The following is a 19,074-nucleotide window of genomic DNA, read 5'->3' as shown; positions in this document are numbered from 1 at the left end:
GATTAGACATAAAATTGCTTTTGAGGGCATGTAAAGTAAAACTCAACTTTTTAGGCAGATGAGTCTTCTTTTTGACATCTCGGTATTGATGAGTCATTCCATTATCACATTAAAAACCAAGTGGAAGTCTAACTTGCTAAAACAGTCGTGAAACCTCCCCAACTGTTCAGCTGTGAGAGGCATTCATATTGACAGCTTGGTAAGAGAACAGGTAAAATGCTGGCTTAAAGTGTCATTTTATTAAGTGCTGCCCTCAGTGTGTATTTGTGATGGACCATTCTTGCAGCTGCATACACTGGGGTTATTTTTAATAAATTGAGGAGTTCTTTTAAGCCTCTTTTTCTCCCCTTAAATATATATATTGTGTATATATTCTCCAGTCAGCGTCAGTTCTCAGTACTGGGATACGAGGAACCTATTCCAAGGAAATTCAATTTTTAGGGCAAGAGGAAAACACCTGACAGTGTAAATGAAAAACAGAAGCTCTTTAGGCATGTGAAACAAATTACCTTTTACTAAGCTTCTCTCATTTTCTTTTTGCACAGTGCTTGCTTAACAAATTGTAGTCAATAATCTGCCTCCTGATGGTTCTTTTTGTCGTAGATCTTTACCCTCTTTAAAACCATCCAAGTCTCGGTGACTACTCCCCACTTCTATGGCAGCACTGGTAATGATATTTTGCCCTGGAGTTAGTGATTTTTACAGCAAGCTCTCAAAAATCTCTCGGAAGAGCCTTTCAGAAGGGCCTTTTTTATAGGTAGCAAAACAGATGTATAGAGAGATGAAATGACATGGAAAAGATAACAATACATTTATGCCTCCCATTTCCTTGTCTCTTGCTGTGCTTACTCTGCATGATCTCTGCCTGACCTACAGGTTTTTTTTCTTAGTTTAATTCATGGAGTTTGTGGCTGTGAGTATATTGCTTTGCTTTTATCTTATGTCTTCAGGCCATAACTCTTTATCTCCTGACTCAAAGCTGCAGGACTGGAGGCTGAAGCTGAATTTCTTTCTTCTCTTCTCAGTGCTCTGATGGTCTGGAAAGAAAAATTGGCAGAGCTAAATAGCTGTCAAGGAGAAAGAACAAGAGAAACATAGCAGACCAAGATTTTCAAAATTGGCTAGTAATTTTAGATGCACTAATTTTGGGTGCACAGTTTGACAAAGGAGACTCATTTGCAGCCAGGCCTCTAGTTTGGCAGCCAAAATCATTAGCGTCTTTTGATAATCTCAGCAGCCTTAGTATTTTTTTAGATAACCTGATTTTAAACAGATAGCTAAGATGAAATTGTATTAGAAAAGATAATTAAAGTCTCTTGGAAATGATGACTAATTTTATTACTTGTGTATTCTGGTTTTAACTATTAACAAGAAAAGTTAACCTTCTAGAAAAGGTTATTGCTTGGCTTCTGACAAGCTAGCTTTTAATTTCTGATGTGTTTAACAAAAGGCTCATCTGCTGTTGGCTTTGTGTTGCAAACCAATGAGACCTGCAAAGCTGTGGCCATAAGCAGACTTGTCTGGTGCTGGCCCAGAACAGGCAACATGATGCCTGTCCCGGGAGCATCCTCCTAAGCAGCCCTGGGCTGAAAGGCCAAGCAGGTTTTGCAGGTGCAGAACTAGTCAGCCGTGGCCTCGCTGCCTCTCTCCCCACTTCTGCCAAAGGAAGGCTCCCTCAAAATCAGGCTGCATCACTCCCCGGGGAAGGCAGAATGAGCAGCAGAGCACCTTCCCGGGGCTGCTTCTTCAGTTTTCCCCGTGTTTTTGAAACCTCTTGAACTGGCTGTGTTTATACAATAGTCTGTAGACAGTAGTTGATACATCATTTATATGTCTGAATAAAAATAAAAGTTATTTTCCAACCTCCTTTATGATGTATTTCCTTATCTTAAATTCTAATCAAGCAGAGTTTGCCTGATTGTACGTATTCCTAAGAAAGCAATAAGTTGAAATAGGTATTGCCAATTTGTTTTTCTCCAAGAACTGATGTATTAGTTTGCGTTGCTCTGAATTTGTGTTGAATTTTTAAGACATCTCCTTACATGTTACATTTCAGCAGCAGGAGTCAGTGACTGATTAGTATGCAGAGATCGTTTTGGTCCTGGTCTTGCTTAATAGCACTAACCTCAAAATAAAAAGTTAATTAGAGCGAGTAAAGTTATTAAAAGTGCCTGTGTGGTTTAGAAGTTGAAGTCTACATTTTCAGGAGAGTCTTAGGCATTTTGGAAACCTGATTAAATTAAAATCCTTTATGAGGTTACACGAAAATGGGACTTTGGCTTTAAATCACCTTGGTGATTTTGAAAATCTTGCTCGGTGTCTTTCATTGTCTCACACAATAAATGGTAATCCTTCACAGGTGAAATTATCTGTATACCGTTCGTAACTATGGAAGAGTGCAAGGACATTGTTGCCAACAGCATATATTTAGTCAAAGTCCTTCACACAACCCAAGAGCACTTCAGATAGCAGTTAATTTTAAACTACCAGTATTTAGAAACAGTTAGGTGAAGGCACAAGCAAGTATTTTTTTCATTTTAGTTCTTCGCTGTCAGGAGAGGCTCGTGGCTGTTTGTGTGACAGTAGAGGTCACATTTCATAGAATCATAGAATGGTTCAGGTTAGAAGAGACCTTAAAAATCATCTAGTTCTAACCCCCCTGCCATGGGGGGTTTCGTAGCCCAGACCTATAAATCTGATAGACGCAGACACCCAATGCATTGTGGGCTTAGGCAAGAGAAGAATAAGCTGGGTCAGAGGGTTGCTGAGGGGAGGCAGAACCACTCCTCCTTCACATCAAGCACAGCAGTACCCGGGTGCTGTTGTCCACATACCTCTCTATACATGTTGTCCACATTGGTCCTTAGAAAACTAGTTTGGTGTCGTCAGCCCAAGTGCCGGGGAATAAAGTGTCCATAAGGGGCCCAGTTGCTCCTAACTGGGATTCTCATTGCTGAATCCTCGCCAGCAAACCAAAGGCTAAACAAGCCTGGAGACCGATCGGTCTTTTCACCTGCAGTGACTCTGTTCAGTGGCAGTTGACTGGCTGCGCTTGAATTAGCGTAAGAGATGCAAGACCATATGCATTTTCCATTTGAAGGAAACTAATGCACCGAATGGGATAATGAGTAATCTGCTGGCTGCCCTTGGTGAGACACAGTGACGGGATGAAGGAGCTGCAAAGGACATGGGGCCGCTTCTAGTGAGGTGGCTGAGGGACATCTCAGGCCCTTTAAGTGTTTTCCTTATCTTCTCCAGTTCAGTAGGAGTAGTAGTTCAGATAGTATTGAATTCGTTTTCTGTTTTACTGTGTACTATCTTGATAATATAATAGGTGTTTAATGCAGCTCTGCCTGTCTCCCTTTTTATGCTTGTCTAGAATATCCTTGGTATTTAAGACCAAACCTTATGTCAGCTTCTTTATTAAAGAATGTGCTGCGGAAATTATGCTAATTAAGCTGGAGTGTAATTATGGGCTAGAAAGATTATTTCACAGTCAGAATTGAATTGTTGTAGATAAATGTGCATTAACTTAATAGTGTGCAGCTAATTAGTTTTGCTATTTACTCGTAGAAGTTAAAAAAAAAGAGATGCAATCCATTATACAAAAGCTTGAGAAACGAATATATTGCAAAGCCAATGGGAAGCACACTCTGAATCTCTCTTTAATTATTGTTTTGCTGGAATTTTTCTCAGTTTTCCTATTCTGAAATGAGAATGGGCACAAGTATCTAATTACATACTTAACTTTATTTCTACTTAAAATATATATTGTGCAAGTAAAAGGTATGATTGCCAGTTTGACACTTACGTATGTGTAATTCATACTAACGTGATTACAACATCATGTATTTCAGATCTCATTTTGTAGCAAATGAGGGTAGGGACTTTTATTTGCTGCGCATATCTAACTTTACTTTTCATGTTCATCAGCAAGCTGAAATTTGTGTTCCGTATGTTTTAAGGGAGGAAAGACCTAAGCGCTTAGACGATGGACGCATATACACTAAATAATGCTTACAACATCGCAGGTGCATAGTTGTGGTGAAGTACTGAAAACCAAAGAAAGTCGAGTTACTTTATTTTCCAAGTCCTATCTGGATCCCCGTCTGACACTGAGAGCCTTCAAGAGTTTGCCAACAGACACATAATTTTGTGTGTTCCAAAAATACCCATGTTTGCTGTACTTCTCAGACATTCATGGGTGTAAAAAAAGGCTGGAAAACATTCTCCTGTAAATTAGTATCAGCTTCTGCAAAAATCTAATATAGCCATTTGATTTGTGCATGTAATTTCATTTATAGGAATTCTTTATAAGCCACCTGTGAGCATAATATTTCGTCCCTGGACTTTGGAGTGAAAGGGAGACTCCGGTATAAATTAAAGTAGTGGTTAAAAAGTGCAATGTCAAACTGAAGTGTGGTGTGCTCTGAACTGCATCTGTGATGTAGCCGACAGAGCTTGCGGTATGATCACCTTTCTTTATGCTCAAATGAAAAAACATAGAAGAGGGAGATATTTTTATGAAACAGAGACAAAATCATTTCGAACAGTGGTTTTTCCACTAATAAATAAATAACTATAGATATAATATCCTCTGTTGCAGAAGTTCCACGGCTTTTCCACAGTGAGTTTTAATGAAGCTGGATATCAGTTTCATTTTTATCAGGTTATATCAAGAACACAAGCTCCTATGTGAATTCATATTTGCCATTAGAAGAAAACTTATGAACAGCAGGTATTGACACGGACAAAAAAACATCTCAGATTTTACCCAGTCCCAGCCTCCCCTTGTGCAAACAACACAGCTGAAAAAGCTGTGAATTCGATGTGTTTGAACTCGACTTTGAAATTTGCAGCAGCAATTTGAAATATGAATTTCAAAATCCTACAGATTTTGTCCTAAGGTGACCAAAAATGTGAAATTATGGAGGTGTAAGAAACTTGTTTATTCTGCTTGCAGACATCAGTGGCTATGACAAAGGGAAAGGGAAAAAAAATCAAAAGTTTGCTTCTGTGTTATGTGTGACAGGCGGTTGATTGCCAGCCTAGACAGAGGGCTCTTGTGCCTGTTCTGCCCAAGCATGCTCCTCTCTTCCGTAAAGCAGGCTATGCTCTCCAGCCTTCGTCCGAGGGTATCTCAGGGGAGGAGAGGGAAGGAAATAAATGGTTATCAGAATGGGTTTGGTGTCTGTGAATGAGGCCTGGTAGAGGTGACTGGGACCACCTGTCATTACAATTTTCATCACTCCAGCAAGTGAACCCCCTGTTCATTTTTTGGGAGCGTTTTAGAGCAAAATTAATTTCTTAAGTCTAGTCAAAAGCTACTAGATCGAGATACGGAACACATGCCACAGGACTTGCACATACTACAGAATCAATGTTTAAGTCTTTAACCACAGTTTGGACTACTTCGAATTTTGAACATATCAGAAATTATTTCGTAATCAACTCTGGTATCAGTTCCTCAGTTGCCTGTAACCACGATCTGAGCACAGGCGCTGAAGTCTGAGGCAATCTTTCATGTTAGAGCTACAGGTCGTAAATACTGGGTGTTTTTATAGCTAGAGTCAATGCTGTCAGCTGAACACATAGGGGACAGTTTCAAAGTCAGAGGGAGTGGCATTGGCCTTTTAGCTTAAATAAGGGAATGTAGGGGGGAAAAGGTTACCCAAAATCTGAAAAGGAATTAGCTCTGAGGTGAAAAAGGGAAAGGCGCAATTCACAGTCTGTACTTCTTGCAGTTGGCAGAATACATTGCAGCGTATCACACACCAGCTAAATTCTTGAATCAGTGAAGGGAATGGGCACAGGGATTCAGTATATCAGGTGAAAAATCCCACCCAGAACGTGTTGCATGGAAATAAGTACCATACAACTGAGAACTAAGTACCATACAACTAACTCATCCTTCTTCTGTAGGTAGCTTCCACAGGCAGAGGAAGGATTTTTGATAGGTTGGGGTACGTATTTTCCCTTAATATATTCTAGCTTCAAAGACCTCTTTAAGATATTGATTCTGATTTCTAAATGACAGATCCTTGGCAGTCTTTCTCTCATTCGTTAATAAGGGCAATTGCCCTGAATCAATAGCGTGATTATTTTCTGCAGTGGATTTATTAGATATATACAGTGTTTCACAGTTCAGCTGGAAGCATTTCTGCAGAAGTGCTGTGCAGAACAGTCTGCAGCCTCATTCTTTTTGTAAAGGATAGAAAAGTCGTGTCCCAGTTGTAACCTGATGGGATGGCAATTAAGAGAGGAGCTGGTTTTCCCTGGTCAGAGGATGTTTTTCTGTGAGTTGCATTTTACTGAGGTAAACCTATCAAATATAAATACGAGATGTCTGTTTTATGTTTATTTAAAATCTACAGCCCTATTTCTGCCATAAACTCTGAGTATTGTCCATGTGTAATTTTTTTCTCTGATTTGGCTTCTGCATTATTTTTTTAGGTGAGACACGCTGTTCTTGGTCTGGTTTCGTTGGTGACAGCAGTTGAATTTCCCTGATGTTGTACTGGTAGTACTTTCTGTTAGTCTTATCTGTCCTTTGATGAGCTCGTCATCCTTCTGCTGGCTTTTGTGTTATAGTGGAGACTCTGGGTTATCCGAAGGCCCAAACAGAGAACAGAAATGTTACCATACGAGAGACTCAGTTAGAAACCATCCTTTCTCCTTTTACTCCTCCCTGCAAGTGCAGAAGTACAGCCTTGTTTCCTGATTTAATACTCAGAAAAGGAGGATACGTATTAGGTTTGTTGGTGCTTTGAATAGCAGAGGACATGATTGAAACATGATTTCTAACAAGAAACAGCAACAACAAAGCAGCACCCCTTCTGAATGGATATGCGTGGACAAGTCTTTTTTTTTTTTTTTTTTTTCATTTATAAATTAAAACTGTTGTTACAGTCAACAAAATCTGAGATTGATGAAAATTTCCCTACACGAGGCCATCTGTAGCTTGAGCAACGTATGCTGCAGCACACGTGCCGAATAGCGGGAGACTGGCGATCAGAAATGGCTTTGATGGCCCAGAAGGTCTCTTCTTGTGCTGCGCTCCCCTGAAGTACTGTCCAGATCCTCTGCGTTTTTAAAATCTTGAAAACCTTTTGCAGTCAGCTACCAGTGAATCAGTGTATTCGGTTCAGACCTGAAAACTAGGGCTGAGGATTTAATCGTGACTCTTCTAACTTTTGCCAATTTTTCTATTTTTCTGTGAGAGGGGCACGTAAGCGCTGCCTCTCTTTATCCATGCCTGACATGAAGATGATGATACCTATCTACTGCATTAGGAGAGTTACCTAGAATTTCTACCATGCTTTGAAGTAGATGAAAGGCATGTGGTGGGAAGTAGCAATAGTATTTGAGTGTCACTACTCATTACTGGTGGATATTTTTCCTTCCATCCAACACCTTTCCATTTGAGCAATTTTTAACAATTTGACTCTTTTGTTATTGATCCCATGAACTTTCTGTCTCCTGAGTGTCAAGTATATCTTGCATTGTTACATTGTTTTGGTGGTTGTACATTGAGATACATCAGGCTAGCGTGCAGGAGACCAGTTTTCTCATGCGTAATGAAAACTGAAATAAAGGCAGCAAAGAAAAGCCATTAGTCTGTATTTCCCTTTGTCGAGAAGATCAAATTCAAGTGCATTTATAGAACTGTACAGATTGCAAGTTTAATGAACAGAATTAGTTCCTCTGCTTCTCTAAAAGATTGAATAGGAGTCTAGCTGTAGGAAATGAAAATGAGAACAGTCTGTTGTTTGATTTTACTTTGAAATTCAGTATTAGACGTTTATGTGGGTTTTTCTCTTGGCTTTCCAGACTTGGTGTTTGAGTGTTTCAGGGCAAATTCTGGGGCTTATCAACTTGTGCGATATTTGGCGTCACCTTTAAATTTTATTGTTTAATATTCATTATTTAAGTATCAAAAGATTGTCTACTTTGAAGAGTTTACTGTGCTCGGAAAGACAAGGAGTGCTGCAAAGTGTTAGATAGATAAGAACAATGCCTGGGCATGTATGCGTGGAGATAAGGTGAGAGCTGCTGCCATGAAGTGACAAAGTAAGCTAATAATGCACATCGCTAAGGAATTGAGATAGTACGAGATGTTTAGGAGTAATACTTACCAATACTTCAGATGGTCACCCTTTCCTTGCCCCCACCCCAGCTGTAAAAAGTGTTTCCGCTTGTGCTAAACTGTATGCACTGTTGGCATTTCCTGTTGTCTGCTCTTTCAGCACACAGAAAATACCCAGTTTCTGGTTGTAGTGCTCCCTCCTTTCCCATGGCAAGTTACCCAGATGGCCGTCTGCCCGTTATTTGCAGATAGGAGAGAAACATCCAGTTTTCTTGCTTTTTTTATTTCCCCCAAACCTGAAAAAGCTTGAGTTTCCATCATCCCTGCTTGGAGAAGAGTAGAAGCATCCTCTCACCCCCCTGCGACTGGGCAGATCTGCTGGGGCCAGAAGCTTGGTCAAGCAGAGAGCAACAGGGAGAGACAATCCATGTGTTGTCGCATCAGTTATCATGAAACTCGTTGTACTTAATATCATGACATTAAAAGCTTAGACTGGAGAGAGGTGGAGTGCCTCATAGCCTTTTGGGAGGTCATGTGGTGGTGATTATTTCAAAAAATACTGTGGATGCTCTGAGACTTTCAGGGAATGTTGAGTGTGCCAGCTTCCTCTCCTGCAGATGAGCGTGGTTTGAATTGTTAACATTGGTGCCATTAGGCTAATGCTAAATTGTTCCTGCTGCTTTTTTTGTTCTTTTTTTTTGTTTGGTTGTTTGGTTTTTTTTAAATATATGTAGCTGCAGTGATTAGATGTCTTAGTGTGTGTGGGGAAAGAAAATAAATATCTTCCTTTCTAAAGGGCTCTTTCCATTTCCCTAGGAAAATCAGGGTTTTGTGGAGTAACATTTATTCTTTGGAAAGCATACATTTCTTTGGAAGGCCAGGTAGGAGCAAGATCTCAAAAGCATTTTTCCCCTGTTGTTGAAATACAGAAAGGTTTAGGAGCCTATGAATGGGAACACTAGTTCTAGAAAAGGAGACGATTTTGATTTACAGGTCTCCAGAGACAGAGAATCTGTCAAACCTCGGAGAAGGGCATTAAAGTAAATAACTGTGTGTGACAAAGTAAGTCAACGACAGAGTCAAGGCTGGAATCCCTGAGGTCTCTCTACTGTTTTAATCTCCTGTCTACGTTTCCACCTTTCTGATCTATGAAGAAAGCATACCCACATCTGTAACAGCTATCCTGCTGCTGAGCAACATTTCACAATCTTCTGAAATCTTCCCTGTGAAGCGTGAACTCCTGCACACGGACAGAAGGAAGCACGAGCTGATCCCTCAGGGAAGGGTTAACTTGGCATATTTTCACAGCTGCAGTGTATTAAGCTGCTGTAAGACCCCTCTGTAGTAGGGGGTCAGAAAAATATTATGCATTGCAGGGAGAAAGAAAAGAAATTAGGCAGCTTAAAGACATCTTGATAGCTTACCTAATTTGCCTCTTACTCGCCTTTGCAGAAGCAGTCCCTGTATATGCAAATGCCTGCAGAGGAAGAGATAAAACAAGATTTTCAAGACTATTTCAGCTTCCTCAAAAGACGAATGTCACTTTCTAACAAAAAAAAACACCACAACCAAACAAAACACTAAACAAACCAAATGGTACAAATGGCAAAATTAAAGATGTCCTAAAGCACTGAAGCCCCTAATTTTTCTCTGCTCCCAACCTCACTGTCTAGAGGAGAGATAACATTATAGCAGCTACAGCAGGGTATGGATACCTCAGGACACAGGCAACTTTTTTCTTAGAAGCTCCCTCACTGGGACTGTGGGAATTAGGTATTTATAGATCAGTACCAATAGTGTGAAAGATTATTTCATAAAGGTTCATGAATATATTTCAGTTAAAAAGACATTTGTAAATGTAATCAGGGTAACCTTGAGCAAATAATACCTATACCTCTGGATGTAATCATGCGGTACAGCAGTCAGTAAGCTGGAGCTGTAAATAGTACCATGTGGGCCAGTGTCATTAGGTAATCTTTCCTCAACTGTATCATAGAATCATCTTTAAAGTCTTTTCCTCTTAAGATGAAAATGTTCAAGAAATCTACAGACACTTCAGCTCCAGACTATTTCTTTTACGTTGAAGTAGTTCTCATCTTGCCTCTTCACAAGCTCACTTCTTGCAGTTTTCTTACTTTAAAATCTAAATCACAGGTAGTAATGTAAAAACAGAAAAGTGATGCCTTATTGGAGAACATGTAAAGGATACAAAAGTGAACTGCAGGAGGGTGTATTTTCCGTTGTACAAATCAGTTTTAGCCCTTTGCTGTATCGGAGAAGTGATTTTTTGAAGTGCTGGATTAGCCCTGAGACCTCAGGTTTACGGTTCTGTTGAAGACCTGGGACACGCTGAGCATCTCCATCGCTGCTTGGCAGAGCTGGGCAGGAATCCTGTCCACCTGCCACAGCACACCCTCCCCTGCACCTCATTAGCAGACTCAAATACACTGTAAAAACCACAGTTGTGATGAATCTGTGTAAGCACTACTGCATGGTGGTTCCAGTTTAGGCCTCGTGGAAGCATAAACCAAGGAAAATGTCATAACCCAAGAGCAGCATCCAGGTTTTCATCAGGATTGCCAAATGTTTGTACAGCTGTTTTACATTCAGCTGTGCTAAATTTGAAATTTAGGGAAGATGTAAGCTACATGCTTCACTAAAAATATAGTATATATTGAAGTGCAGTCAAATGTTGTTGCCTGCTCATGTAATATACACTTAAATGTTTAAATGATATATTGCCAGAATGCAAAGTGTTTCCCGTTTGCACCAGTGAAATTACTGATCCTGTAACGTGGGTCCAGATATGGCAGATAGTATCCTAACACTGCATATACTAACAGGTCTCAGTACACCTGGGTAAGTAATCTGGTGTGTCACTCCAATGAAAATCAGTAACTGTTGGGCCAGGCGTATCTTTCTAACATTTGCCTGCTCAGGTGTTGACAAGCTCTGAAATCAACTTTTCCCATACTTCAGGTGTCATTAGACTCTGTAGTGAAAAGTTTCCTCCTCTTTCTGATTCCATTTGTACCATTCGTACAATTTTTTGCCTGCAAACCAAATTGACAGTTGTGCATGTATTTTAAAAAAAAAAAATAAAAAATTAAGCAACCCAGCAATGGAGAGGTTATTGCGATCAGTTTTTCATGTTACAAAGCCATTTGGCAAGCACGCTGCTCTAACAGCAGCTCTTCAGAAAGTGTTAAGAACTCCATTAGAGGAAGAAGCAAATGGTGAAGATTTGTGAGATTCAAGAGTTGCAGGTTTGGCGAGATGGGTACATTTACTCTGATTGTGTGATACGGGATGCATTTGCATCAGTCATATGGAGAACCCCGCACAGGCTGTGGTTTTCAGGTTGGACTAAACAATAATGTAGATGGATTTCTTTATTTCATTAGAACTTACATTTTTATTCATAGAAGATACATATACAGTGCCTTTTCTCTGTCCTTTCTTCTGGTGCTTCCACATTTAGCTTAAACTGTGTCAGATTATATTGTTCCTAACTTTTCCAGTAGACAGGGTTTGGTTTATCTTTCTTGAAAGGACAAAACAGAAGTACAGGGAGCTCTCTGCTGCTGAGGGTTCACTGCTGCCCTGAGGGGTTTGTATGAGGCCCAAACCTGTTGTAACTACATCTTGCGGATATGTGTTGCTTGTATCAGTGTGGGGCTGAAGATGAAGGTGATCTTGTTTGTGCTTGTACACTTTTTTGGCCAAGTTTGACTAGAGAAGACAATGTGGTGAAGGGTTTTGAGGGTTTTCCAAGGTGAGTGGAACAGAGGTTGACATCTCTGTATTTTATTTCCTAAAATTGTGTGCTAAAGGTACCTAACATTCTTACATTTTGAAAGCAAATATAGTAGTTCTGCCTCCACTCGAACTGTGGCAGATCATTCAGACCAGGCTGACAATCTGCCTGTATGTACGTGCTCGCGTATGGTGAAGCATGTTTGAAAAAGGGAAAATACTTAAGGAAATGCTCAAATTTAACTCCCAATAAATTAAGTGTAACACGTATGTGTTCACTTTTGTTTGAGCAACTGTCATAGAATCACAGAAAGAAAATGAGGGAACGAGCTGGTAGATGGCTTCTTCCTCTTTATATCACAATCCTTGTCCGTGGATTATGTTATGGTATTTTTGGTTTTTTTTGACCAGCTTAACATCTTGTCTTTGCACTTTTTCAGTGTACTGAGATAAATTCCTTAGAGAGAGGTTTCCTGTAGTATTGGTATATTCCCTTCCAAATATTTTTAATAGGAGTAAATTTCTCCCTTTAAACATGGGAGGTAGTTCTTTCTTTGATCTTCTCTTGGCTCTTGATTAGTTCTGCTTGCATTTGATCCTGAGCTACATGTAGTTTGTTTTTTCCTAGTAATACCAGCAAACCGTTCTCACAGCTCTCCTTTCAGAAACGAGGCAAAAGAGATTCTCAGGCTTTATTTATTGAATTTTTGGGAGGAGGGGGGGAAAAGCAAACGGAAGGGTATATCTCAGTAGGCCTAAGTTCAGCAAAAATCTTGTAGACTGGTATTAGCAACGCCACAAGGTATATGAGTTAGAAATCTAGGGAAGATTATCCTTAACTCAGGTTGTATTGTCTTTGCCTTTGAGCACCACTTCATGTTTGAAAACCTCTTTTTCACCAGTCTAAGACTGTCTCTCATACATGCATGCGTATTAAGGCAGGCAGGCACATACGGACCAATCTGGTTTAAACATACAGTTTTGTAATAAATATATCTAAAAACTGTGCATTGTCTTTCTTTGATAAATGCTTGGTGGTAGCTCAGTCTTTGTCAAGCATATGGTTCTTTATCGCAGGCGTCTTCACAGCACTGCCTTTGGGGAATGCTGCTGAGACGGGAATAGCTCTGGGTGTCGGTGCTTGCCTGTGCCAACTGCTTGATCAGATGTGATCTGCTTTAATAATGTAAACCAGATACAAGAACCCAAGCTCTCGTGAGATTCACTGTGACCAATGGATGGAGAGTAGACAGAACCATCACACCTCCTTCTCCAATGCTGTGTAGAAGTGCTTGGTATCCTTAGTTACCAACTGGGGACCTATGCTTTTAAAAATTATTTCGGAGCCTTTTTAAAATGAGTGCAAATATAGTTGTAACAAGAATTTTGGGCTTGCTTTTCTGTGTCGCCAGCATTTGCAGTAGCTGAAAAAGAAAATTCTGGCATAATTCAGGCAAATATTCAGACGCAGTACATGCTCTGTATTCAGCAGCACCTTTAAGTGATCCCATATAGCCAGTGCACTCAGCTGTGCTACTAACAGTCTCTCTTGGGTCTGCATCTCCTTTATTTTTTGACATGGGTATGTGATATGATGGCAGGAGCAGGAGTTGGTTTCGATGCAATACTTGCTGTACTCAAGTCAGCCTGGATTTCTTGGTGCTGCTGCGTCTGCTGCTCAGTTTCAGAGCTGTTGTGTCTCATGTCCAGCTCCTTGTTGATTCTCTTCAGTTGTTCACAGATAAAATGTAGCCTATTGTGATAGTCTAGGCATACATATTGCCACCTTACATATGACTTGGTGTTCCCCTTTGGGTCTTCTTCCACCTCTGGAACAGTATCCTACTGTAATCCGTGGAACATCTGCCTTGGTCACTACTTCAAGCTAAAACCTTCTGCAGGATTTAAAATGAGATCAGTCCTACATTCACAGAGCACAGTTTCTATCAAAGAAAGAAGGTGGAACACCTTGACGTGCTTTGGTCGGTCTCCTCAGATGAGGACTCTTCCTAGAAGTAATGCGCTTTTACAACCTGCTGAAATATTTGGAGTGCACGGCAAATACTGCTTTCCAGCCAAAGCCGTGGAGTTCTCGCACAGCTGTGATTCTCTTGTGGAAAACCCACGCCAGCACCTGACCAGCTTGGTGTTGGTGTTCCAAGGGAAATGGAGGCAATAGCAGAAGATGCTGAATGTACAGCTGCTAGCTTACTCTTCATTTTTGGATCAACTACACAGATAGTGTTTGATGGCATTCTCAAAATTGCATGCCATGCATCTCCTCAGATTTACTCCAGCCTTCTGGCTTGTTTCACCATCTGTGTGGATCACCTCGCTCGGATTTTGTAAGCATGGGAATGTTAATAAAGGACACAGGCTTAGATAGATAGTGTCTGTTTAGGATACTCACTACAGTTTCAGATTTTGCTTAATTCTACTTTATAATTTTACTAGGGATTGGATCCTCGTGTGTTGCCAGTTTAACTAATTTCCATATGTCACAATATCAGATGTTTCACAGAAATTGAGGTAGATTTGATTTTTATTATCCTTCTCCCTTTCTTTAATCTGACCCTTATCTTTATCAAGTGCCGACTCTACTACTGGTTTTTGTTGGTAGGCAGTAAAAGATACTTTGCTATCTAATTTCAGTTACTTTTCCAAGGTGGAACCCAATTTATTCCAGCTCTTGACTTCTACAACATACCTTCCTTCCCTACTAGGTTTTTCTTTCACTTTTGGTTTGGCTCTCTATTTTAATATGCATTTTTTGTCATATAGGTGTGCTTGGAGCCGTGGCCTGAAGGTTCCCCCACATCTATGCAAAATGTTCCAGATAGTTTTGTACCCGTGTCTTCAAGGAATTCCAGTCCTCCTCCCTTCTCAAGACCTCTGTCAGTTGGCTTCATTAAATAGCCTTCCTAACTTTTCATAATTAAACCAAATAAAAAAATAAAAATCCATATTTAAATTTTTCAAGTAAATGTTAATAGAACTGCAAGTTTGCTGTCCTTAAAAACAAAATCCTCTCTTTCTTTAGCTCACTTTTTTTCCACCTGTAAGAGACTTGTATAAAACAAACGAAAAATTTAAACCCCTGGAAACAAGTTCTTCTTGCCCTGAAGGCTGCTAAAATTATCACAATTATTCAAGCAGCCTTAACTGTTGACAGAAGTTTTTGTTTGTTTTATATAGCTACCGTATTTCATTTAGAAACTACTAAAAATATAATCATCTTGGAGACCATCTGCTCGAAATGACAGTGCATACTGGGGCTAAATTTTTAAACTTTTTTCCCAGCTTTGTTCATTATCTCTCCTAAGATTGGTTACATGACAAACTCAGTTTCCAGTGCTAAGGGTTTCTTTCCTGAATTAATTTTCTATTTGCGTCCAATATGCACACAAGCATTTCCAAGTATTCATACATCCCTTGTTTGCTAACTTTTCTTCTGGGAGATCAGAGGGGAAAAGTAGGCACGACCTTGTTTTCATATGTAAATACCATGTCGAGACTGCAGGTTCATCAGAACAATTAACTGTACCTTTGATGAAAGAAACTCTTCCTTTCTCCCCCTCATTGCCTCTTCTGGCCTGGATTTCAGGACAAGAGGAAGCAGAACCTGAGCTGGTTGTCAGGCTCCATGGTGTACTACTGTATGTAACGGGCTTTTTGGTTATTTTTTTCTGTTCAAGTAATACACATATTGTGAAGGAGGACGTTTTCTTTGGGAGAGAAGTATAGTTATTTGGTGTAAAACAAGTAATTTCAAATGTTCCCCCTTGTTGTCTTGTCATACAAGCCCTTTTCTTCTGGTATTTTGTATCCTCTCCAAATTACCAACACCTGCACTTGGCATCTAGGTTTGAAAACGAGAATAATTTAGAAGTGGAGCTGGAATAATTAATTTGTCCTCTCAGTAAGGCTGGTGGGTTGGTTTATTTATTTATTTATTTTATTTTTAATTTTAAAATATTTTGTGGAAGATGTCTCTGGCTGCCTGAGAGCCATGTATATAGGAGGCAGGTCTCATGTGCGTGAAGAACCTGTGAACATGTGTTAACATGGTTCACAGTCAGAAAGCAAGTACAAAAGGAAGCTAACACATCAAATAACTGTTTCTGTAACCTCTGCCAATTTATGATTTGTTTATGGGTTTGTACTGCCTGTTCTTAAACAGAAATAAGTGCTTAACCAGAGAGTCACTTCCCTTTCACCTGTTAACACAGTCATAGTAAGCTGGTATACAAAGAAAATGCGGTGTTTGCCATCTTCCTCTGCTGAAATTTCTGCCCTTCCCTGATACTTTTTACAACATTGTCTGACTTTTCCAAATATCAATTCGATGTTAAGATGTTTCTGAACATATGCAAAAGGTCTCTTGTAGAAGCTTCCCAACAGCCTCTGTCATCTCAAGATTCATTGGAATAGTCCATATGTGATTTATTATTTCGTCTTCATGGTTCCCTTGTATTAAACATTTAATGTGAAATTCAATTTTCATGAGTTAACATCTGTTTTGTCAGAAGATAAATAGCCAGTGAAATTCTGAGTGTGTTTTTTTACATCTCCCATTTATATTCTGAATCGTCATAAAGATACAACTGTAATGACAGCTCTTAATCTGGCAAACATCCCGTATGAGAAGAGAACAGACAATACCTCTGTTCTGTAGTGCTAATTCATTATTATTGTAAAAAATGTCTTGTTTCAATGAAGTGTCTTGGAGAGCTGTTGTACTTAAAGTGCGATGCCTGGTTTTAGTTGAGACAGACTGCAGAGCTACTGTAAGCGTTATTCAAACGTGGGTGAATTTTCCCAGTGATATACATACACTTGGCCTCAGCGCAGCAGAATCCCCATAATTTGGGAAGGAATCTAACGATCAGGAATATTTTTTCAAATATTATAGCTGGACTCTGCAACAACTCTTGTGGGGTTTTTTGGCAGTGAATTCCCAGGTGATGGTGGTGACTGCTACAGAGAACATACGGCATTTTTCACAAGTCACCTCTTTCCCCTAATTTGCCTCTATTACTTCGTACACGTAGCATTAGATAGAAGATGGTGAAAATATTTTCATGGCACAAAAAATTATCTCTTAGGGAAAAGCCATGTGAGAATTAAGTACCTCCTGCAGAGTGGCTGTGTGCATGCCTGGCGCTTGGGACACAGAGTCCAGAGCCATTTTCATGAATGATTTTACCTTTAACCACAGAGGGGGAAAAATTTTTAGTTCAAGAAAAACTTTAGTTCAAAATTTTTAGTTTAAGTTCAGTTCTGGAAGCTGCAGAATACCTGCTGAGACAGAATACCTGCTGAGATTTGTTCAACACGCTTGGATTCAGTTGTTTCATTTGATGCTAATGGTGTTTCGTGCTTTGTTGGAGTAAAGAAAAGTGCAAAGACCTTTGTATTTGCCTAGCTGCTTTAGACTGAGTAGTATGAATGAAGATTTAAAAGAAATCTGACGTGTAAGTATTGTATAATTGTAAAATTACAGAGTCACAGAAGGGCCGAGGTTGGAAGGGACCTCTGGAGGTCGTCTGGTCCAAACCCCTGCTCAAGCAGTGCCAGAACTGTGTAATAATTTTACATTGAGTATGGACTGTATCTGGAAAAAATAAATGAAAAGACAATATAAGTCGTTGCTTTCTATATAAGATGGCAATTTATATCAGATAAAGATTGCAGTAAGTAAAAATGACTTTTTCCACAAACGAGTATTTCATAGCAAACCATTTGTGGTTCCGATTCTAGCCTCCATATTTTAATCTTAATTGATAAAGTATAATAGTATGGGCATGTCTCTTCTTTCTTTACTTATATTTATATTCCACATAATCATTTTCATATAGGAAACCTTAGCAGTTAGACACCTAATTCCATAAAGTTATTTAAGTTATTTACTCTAATTATACTTTATATGACCTTTTTTTTTTTTTGCAGAGAAGTACAGTTTAAAGTGAAAAATAGCTTCATATTTGATTTAATGTTTGCTTTGAAAATAATGGGAAAAAAATCAAGATTTTACTTGGAGACATCTTTCTTCTTTTTTGGCCCAACTGTTGCCACATTTATCCAATAATAGCACATTTTTTGATGAATCTTTCTTGTTTGTTTTTGCACAGAGAGTTCGGATGGCGAGATCCAGAGCTTCCAGAAGTTATACAGATGTTACAGCATCAATTTCCCTCAGTACAGTCCAATGCTGCAGCCTACTTACAACACCTCTGTTTCGGAGACAATAAAATAAAAGCAGAGGTAAGACTTATAAATCCTTTTTTCAACAGTGATGCTGTCTGGCATTTATCATAGCTAGTTATTTATATGTAATTTAAAAGAGTTACAAACAAAATTGTGTATGCGTCTGGACCCATTTTACTCAAGCTTTCACTTAAGTCATTTGTTACAATTAGAGAAAGGAAAAAGTGCATAAAATATTTTTGTCACTCTTTTTTGGTCTGGTTTTGAATATTTTGATTTGATTGTATACCATTTAGACAGTGTATGAGTAGTTGTTCAGTAAACAGCTAATGGTATAGTCTAGATCCCACTGAAGCATATGGGCATTTCCTTAGGACTTTCAAAAAGAGATGTTTAGGCACTAAATACAATTACAGAAAAATTCAGCAAAAGGATTCTGAATCAAAGCCTGCTTTAATGTGTAATTGCGTGAATGGAGTTTAATTTCACTGGGTTTGCAGCTTGAACTGTGATCGTTGGTCTATGATCTTGGAATTCAGCGCAGATTGTATCTAAAATGTAATTCAAACAGCATTATAGACTTTGTTCTGTACCTGTAGCTGACGGGTACTTCTTGCTTGCTTGTTCCCTGTGGTTAATGGGACCGGCTCAGCTTTTGGCACAAGTTAAAACAGAAGGAAGGCAGCTCTGAGGGATCTGACAAACACACAGGAGTCAATTAAAATTGAATGAGTGAAGCTGTTACCAGCCCCAGCTGCCTCCCCTGGCCCTCCCAGAGATACTGCTGATCAGGGACATGTGGTGTGCACATAAATCTGTGCCTGTGCTGGCATCTTTTAGCCTGGCATGTAAAGGTAAACTGAGATCAGGATCTGCTATTGCTTATTTGTCAGAACCGTGCAGTGATGCTGGCTTGCTAGTGCTTCGTTATCCTCACCCTCAGCGCGTACCGCTCCCTGGGTCTCTCCGGCTATAGCGGCTTTCCCGTCTAGGCTTTTTCATGCTGAGGAAATTCCCGAGTGAGT

At 39.5% G+C, this 19,074-nt stretch overlaps 1 protein-coding gene across 3 annotated transcripts in view; it reads left to right on the top strand.

Moving 5' to 3' along the window:
* Window positions 1–19,074, top strand: part of CTNND2 (catenin delta 2) — a 679,731-nt gene that overhangs the window by 482,103 nt on the left and 178,554 nt on the right. For all 3 annotated transcript variants that reach the window (XM_054191357.1, XM_054191355.1, XM_054191356.1), the window contains one exon: window positions 17,974–18,106. In XM_054191357.1, the coding sequence (XP_054047332.1) occupies window positions 17,974–18,106 (133 nt within the window). The remainder of the gene's footprint in view (window positions 1–17,973; window positions 18,107–19,074) is intronic.

Source organism: Rissa tridactyla, chromosome 2 (assembly GCF_028500815.1).
Source record: "Rissa tridactyla isolate bRisTri1 chromosome 2, bRisTri1.patW.cur.20221130, whole genome shotgun sequence".
NCBI classification, from domain to species: domain Eukaryota; kingdom Metazoa; phylum Chordata; class Aves; order Charadriiformes; family Laridae; genus Rissa; species Rissa tridactyla.
Note: the sequence above shows the minus strand (reverse complement) of the source record. Positions and strands in the feature narration are given on the sequence as shown.